At 37.9% G+C, this 6852-nt stretch overlaps 1 protein-coding gene across 4 annotated transcripts in view; it reads left to right on the forward strand.

The window, feature by feature from the left end:
* The window catches only part of FAM149B1 (family with sequence similarity 149 member B1), a 79714-nt gene that overhangs the window by 61801 nt on the left and 11061 nt on the right, over positions 1-6852 (forward strand). For all 4 annotated transcript variants that reach the window (XM_035021417.1, XM_035021427.1, XM_035021422.1 and 1 more), the window contains one exon: positions 5472-5596. In XM_035021417.1, coding sequence (XP_034877308.1) covers positions 5472-5596 — 125 coding nt within the window. The remainder of the gene's footprint in view (positions 1-5471; positions 5597-6852) is intronic.

Raw genomic sequence — 6852 nt, forward strand, 5'->3', positions numbered from 1 at the left:
CCAGAAATAAACCCATGTTTATATGGTCAATTGATCTATGACAAAGGAGACAAGAATATACAATGTGGAAAAGACAGTCTCTTCAATAAAGGGTGTTGGAAAAACTGGAGAGCTATATGTAAAAGACTAAAACCAGACCACTACGGCATACACAAAAATAAACTCAAAATGGATTAAAGGCTTAAGTATAAGACTTGAAATCATAAAACTCCTAAAAGAAAATATAGGCAGGAAACTCATGGACATCAGCCTTGGCAATATTTTTGGTTGTATCTCCCCAAGAAGGAAAACAAAAGCAAAAATAAACAACTGGGACTCTATCAAACTAAGAAGTTTTTGCATGCACAGTGAAGGAAATCATAAGAAGAAGGAGAAAACAAAAGCAAAAATAAAGAACTGGGACTATATCAAGCTAAGAAGCTTTTGCACAGTGAAGGAAATCATTAAAAAAATGAAAAGGCAACCTACTGAATGGCAGAAGATATTAGTAAATTATATTCGGTAAGAGAATAGTATCTGAAATACATAAAGAACTCTAAAACTCAACACCAAACGATGTGATTAAAAAATGGACAGAGGATCTGAATAAACATTTTTCCAAAGAAGACATAGTGATGGCCAACAGACACATGAAAAGCTGCTCAACATCACTAATCATCAGGAAAATGCAAATCAAAACCACAGTGAGACCTCACACCAGTCACATGGCTAATATCAAAAAGACAAGAACTGGGGTGTCTGTCTGGCTCTGTCAGTAGAACACGTGACTCTTGATCTTAGGGTCATGAGTTCAAGCCCCATGTTGGGCATAGAGCTTACTTAAAAAAAAAAAAAAGACAGTAACTAAGGACAAGGATGTGAAAAAAGGGAACCCTCATGCACTGCTGGTGAGAATGTAAATTGATGTAGTCACTATGGAAAAGAGTATAGAGGTTCCTCAAAAAATTAAAAATTGGGTACCATATGATCCAGTAATTTCACTTCTCGAGATTTAGTGAAAGGAAATGAATACCTAATTTGAAAAGATATATGAACCCCTATGTTTATTGAAGCATTATTTATTTACAACAGCCAAGATATGGAAGCAGCCTAAGTGTCACTGATAGATGAATGGGTAAAGATGTGGCATATATACACAATGGAGTACTACTCAGCCATAAAAAATGAAATCTTGCCATTCCCAACAACATGGATGGTCCTAAGAAGTATTACGCTAAGTGAAATAAGATAGAAAAATACAAATACCATGATTTCACTTATACATGTAATCTAAAAAACAAAGGAACAACATGAAAAACAGAAACAGATTCATACAGAACAAACTAATTGTTGCCAGAGGGGAGGGTGGGGGGTGATAGGTGAAGGGGAATAAGAGGTACAAACTTCCAGTCATAAAATAAGTATGTCACTCAGATGAAAAGTACAGCATAGGGAATATAGTCAATAAAATTGTAATAACTTTGTATGGTCAGAGATGTAACTACACTTACTGTGGCAAGCATTTTGAAATGTACATAATTGTCAAATCATTGTGCTGTGCACCTGAAACTAATGTTAAATAGGTTTCAATTTAAAAAAAATGAATCCACATGTACAACCAGCACCCAGACCAAGAACAGAATATTACCAACCCTTCATAAGCCCCTCTCCTGCTTTCTCTCAGTCACTGACTAAACTCCTACACCCAAGAGTAACCCTATCCTAACTTATAAGAATGGATTCCTATAGTATATACCATTTTGCATCTGTCTTTTTAAACTCAACATTGTTAGATTCAACTGTTTTGCTTGGAATAATAGCTTCATTGTTATATCATATTCTAGTGTATGACTATCACATTTTACTGTTGATGGATATTTGAATAGTTTGCAGTTTATGTTTGCCAGCATATAGTGTTGTCAGGAATGTTCTTGTACATGTGTTTTGGTGAACATATGTACTAGATACCTAAGAGTAGCACTGGTGGGTCATGAGATATGCTATTCCAACTTCAGTGGGGACTGTCACAAAATTTCCAAAGTGGTTGCATCCATTTACACTCTCCAATATTGTATGAAAGTTCCAGTTGCTCCCCATGTTTGCTACATTTGATACTGTCTATGTGGGTTTTTTTTTTTAAAGATTTTTATTCATTTATTTGAGAGAGAGAATGAGATAGAGAGCATGAGAGGGGGGAGGGTCAGAGAGAGAGGCAGAGTCCCCGCTGAGCAGGGAGCCCGACGTGGGACTCAATCCCGGGACTCCAGGATCATGACCCGAGCCGAAGGCAGTCACCCAACCGAGCCACCCAGGTACCCTATGTGGGTTTTTTTTTTAAACCACTCTGTTGTATGCATGTCAAGTTCTCTTTTAAAGCTGGAATTGGAGGGGCGCCTGGGTGGCTCAGTCTGTTAAGCATCCAACTCTTGGTTTCCCCTCAGGTCATGATCTCAGGGTTGTGGAATTGAGTCCCACATGGAACTCTGTGCTCAGCAGGGAGTCTGCTTGGGATTCTTTCTCTCCCTCTCCCTCTTTCTCTCCCCCACTCCTCTCTCTCAAATAAATAAATAAAACCTTAAAAATAAATAAAGCTGGAGTTGGAAAACAGAACTAACACCCTTTAAATAACTAACTGGTTTAAGGCGCCTAGGTGGCTCAGTCAGTTAAATGTCTGCCTTCAGCTCAGGCTCCCTGCTCAGTGGTGAGTCTGCTTCTCCCTCTCCCTCTGCCTGCCACTCTCCCTGCTTGTGCTCTCCCTCTATCAAATAAGTAAATAAAGTCTTAAAAAAAAAAAAAAGTAACTGGTTTATATCATATGAGTTTAAGTTTTTGGAAATAACAGATAAAGTCCACAGTTATATCTGAACTGCAGTAACAATAAACACTGGTGATAAATAAAGGAACTCTTTCAATTTTCAGTATCAAGTCCGACATATCAGAGAAAACTTCCATTTCAACTTTCACAATTTACCAATGTTGGACTGTAAATTGATATCCTTTTAGTTTATTTTTCTGTGCATCCATAAATTTAGGGTTATTTCATTGTATTGTTTGATTTTGAAATTTAGTCTAAAAAAAAAAAGAAATTGATCTTGAAATGGAGCTGGAGGATCTCTAAGTGGTTTAGTGGACTGATTGTTTAGTGAGTTGACCCCCTAAAAGAGAAGTCACCAAACTTTGTGTATAAAGAGCCAGGTTTTAACTATTTCAGTCATTGCCAGCCATCCAGTCTGTTGCAATTACTCAGCTCTGCCCTTGAAAGCGGCCATAGACAATATGCAAATGAGTGAATGTGATTATGTACACTCCTGCGTGCTCATATATACGCTCACTAAAACATACAGAAGAATGTCCATAATAGCACCACATGCTGGAAAATACAAACTTGCAACTACCCAAATGTCCCTCAACAGTACAGTGTGATACATTCATACAAGAGAGTATTATACAGCAATGAAAATAAAGTACTCTTGCAACTTTATTTACAAAAACTAGCAGCGGTAATGAGCATGAGATTTCCTTTTGAGGTGATGAAAAAGTTACAGAACTAGTGATGACTGCGCATTATGCATGTACTTAATGCCACTGAGTTGTACACTTTAAAATGGTTAAAGTGGTGAATTTTAAGCTATGCATGTTTTACTGCAGTAAGATAAACAGGTAATGGATCATATTTGGCCCATGCATGGGCCAAATTTATCCCCGTGAGAAGTCATGTACTATTACGGTTAAAAGCAGTTTGTTACCAGACAACCTATTTGAGCTCTGGCTCTGACATGAACTTTATACCCTATGCAAGTCTCTTAAACTCACTGTGATTCAGTTTTTCATCTATAAAACAATATAATACAAATATAGGGTTGTGTAAGGAATAAATGAGTTACATTAAATTAAAGCATATACAATGGTTCCTGGAATATGTAACAGTGCAATAAATGTTAGGTGTTATCATTACTTTTTAAAAATAACATCTTGAAGTATGAAAAGAGAACTCTTGGATTTTTGGCTTTGGTGTGGACCAGTTGGTTAGTTGTTCTCAGAGCCAACCTGTGGGTGCTGGTACAAACTTATTCCTACTACTAAAGCAAATTTTTCTCCGCCTACATGAGAAAAAACCATACTACATAGGACCATGTGACAACTTGTGGTATTTTAAGGTTTGTCAACTGTAACCCAAAAGTATATAAAATGCTAATATAAACATTTTTCTAACTTATTTTTATGGTCATTTAAACTTTTAATCAGGCCAGTTTTAAAATCCAAATTACAAAAGAATATTTTAAAATAAAACTACTAATAATATAATTAAAATGAATAATTATTTTTACTATTAACCCTAATTTGCTAATGGGGAAACAAGCTTCACTGGACATTTTTGTCAAGAAAAGATACACTTTCTCTGAATGAAACTACAGTATACTGTAAGCCAAATGATAATGGAAGTGGTTTAGAAACAATGAAGACCCAGAGGGCATATTAATTCTACTCAGAAACATGATTCCTCATCTTGAGTTGAGCTTTGGAACCATAATTGGTGGTAAGAAGTGCTAAAATCCCCAAATGCAGTGTTTTGCAATTATGATCAATGATGATATAAACGATCTTAAACATTTCTCTTGGTACACAAGTGCAAGATTTCCTCTAGGGTATATACCAAGGAATAGAGTGGCTGGGTCATAGGGAATATGCATCTTCAGTTTACTAGATCACACCAAATTATCCAACATGATTGTACCAGTTCTCTATGCCCACTTACAGTTTCTGTATTGACAGTCTCATCAGTATACTGATCAATGTTTAATTGTCAATGTCTAAATGGATGTTTCACGTGATTTTACTTGTCCATTTTTAAAATTAAGGTATAATTTACATACAGTAAAACTAACTTTTTAGAGTACAGTTCATGTTTTTCATCTCCTTTCCTCTGCACTAAATTCAGAATTATTTCTTCACATCTTTTTCTTCCAGTTCACTAATTATCTTCAGCAGTATCTAAATCTATTAATTCTGCTGTTTTTAATTTTAGCAATTTTAGTTCTCCTTTGTAGTTTTTTTCTTTTCCAAATCTGCTTGGCTATTTACATTTTAATTCATTAAATTACTTAAACTTTAAAAATCTGTTGCTCAGTAACACTAGCCAGAGTGTAAGGGCTCTAGAGCCACATGTGGCCAGAAGCCATTATATGAGACAGTGCATGTGTAGAACATTTCCATCAACTCCAAGTGTTCTATTGGATAGCTTTGCTCTACAGATCTTTGTTTTTCCTTCTGCCACATACCAATAGGCATCATCAGCCTGGGAAACCACTTGAACTTCTTAAGGGTTTTTGTTTTTGTTGTTGTTGTTTTTAAACATGCAGGTGGTATGAAATTGGGCTGCAAAAATGAGTGAAGCCTAGCTTGAGACTAGGAACTCTTGGGGAAGATTTTTTAACTGTTTTGCTGTGGGTCTGAAGATATCCATGGATAATAGATTCTATTCCTTTGCTCAGATGATGAGAGTAATGTTGCAATCACCAGACCAGCTTCAGAAAGCCCCTGTGTGCTGAATGAACCACAACCTTTGATCTTACCTCGAGTGCCACAGTCGAAGGTGCCGGCCATCACCTCAAATCCAGTAAGCCCCACACAGGAATGTACTGGAGAACCTAGGACTGTTCTTGCCAGAAGTTTGCTCAGAGTTATTTGCCTTAATTTTATTATTTATGACTCAATTTTCTTTTCAGTAAAGTATGTTTATCACAATAATCCAATGACTCTTTGCACTGATAAGTTTAAAAAATTAATAGTGGGGCACCTGGGTGCCTCAGTCAATTAAGCAGCCCACTCTTGATTTCCGCTTGGGTCATGATCTCAGAGTTGTGAGATCAAGCTCTGTGGCAGGTTCTGCGCTGGGTGTGGAGTCTGCTTAAGATTCTTCTCTTCCCTCTCCCTCTGCCCCTCCCCCCTCTCCCTCTGCCCCACCCCCTTCCTCTAGCTCTCAGTTGCGCACGCACACATGTGATCTAAAAGAAATTTTTAAAAAATTAATAGCAAATTAGGGTTGATAATTGTCAGTTAGCTTTTTTTTTAAACAGATGGCCTTTTTTTTTTTTTTTTAAGATTTGTCAGAGAGAGAGAGAGAGAGCACGAGAGCACAAGCAAGGGGAGCGGCAGGCAGAGGGAAAAGCAGGCTCCCTGCTGAGCAAGGAGCCCAACATAGGACTCAATCCCAGGACCCTGGAATCATGACCCCAGCCGAAGGCAGATACTTAACTGAAAGAGTCACTCAGGCGTCCCTCTTTTTTTTAAAGATTTTATTTGCGAGCGAGCGAGCGAGAGAGCACAAGCAGGGGGAGAGGGAGAAGCAGGCTCCCTGCTGAGCAGGGAGCCCAATGTGGGGCTTGATCCCAGGACCCTGGGATCATGACCTGAGCTGAAGGCAGACGCTTAACCAACTGAGCCACCCAGGCGCCCCTCACTCAGCTCTTTTTTAAAGTCATCCATAAATTATGCATATAGAACCAGCTATGTGGTTAGCCTAAGTCTGTTTGGGGGAGAATAAAGGATATGACAGAAAGGGAGGCCAATCTCAGATGTTCTGTGGCCTTAACATCCTATCCTTTGAATTTCTCCATTTGACTCCCTTTTATCTCAGCCTACCTGTTTTGCTTTGTTTTTTTTATATTTGAATCTGTTGACTTTTTTGCCTTTTGGGTGTTTAGTACTGGTTAATAACAGAGGCGTAAAAGGCAAGCCAAAGAAAGGAAGAAGTGGTCCCAATGAAGTCTGTGGACAAGCATAAACATGGCCATTTCTTGCAGAAGGCTAATGAGCTTGGTCTCATCCCTGTATAATTTCTCTAGTCCCAGTTTCTACATGATAGTTTCCCAA

This window comes from Mirounga leonina, unplaced genomic scaffold (genome assembly GCF_011800145.1).
Source record: "Mirounga leonina isolate KUSES-001 unplaced genomic scaffold, KU_Mleo_1.0 Mir_114, whole genome shotgun sequence".
Classification (NCBI taxonomy): Eukaryota; Metazoa; Chordata; class Mammalia; order Carnivora; family Phocidae; genus Mirounga; species Mirounga leonina.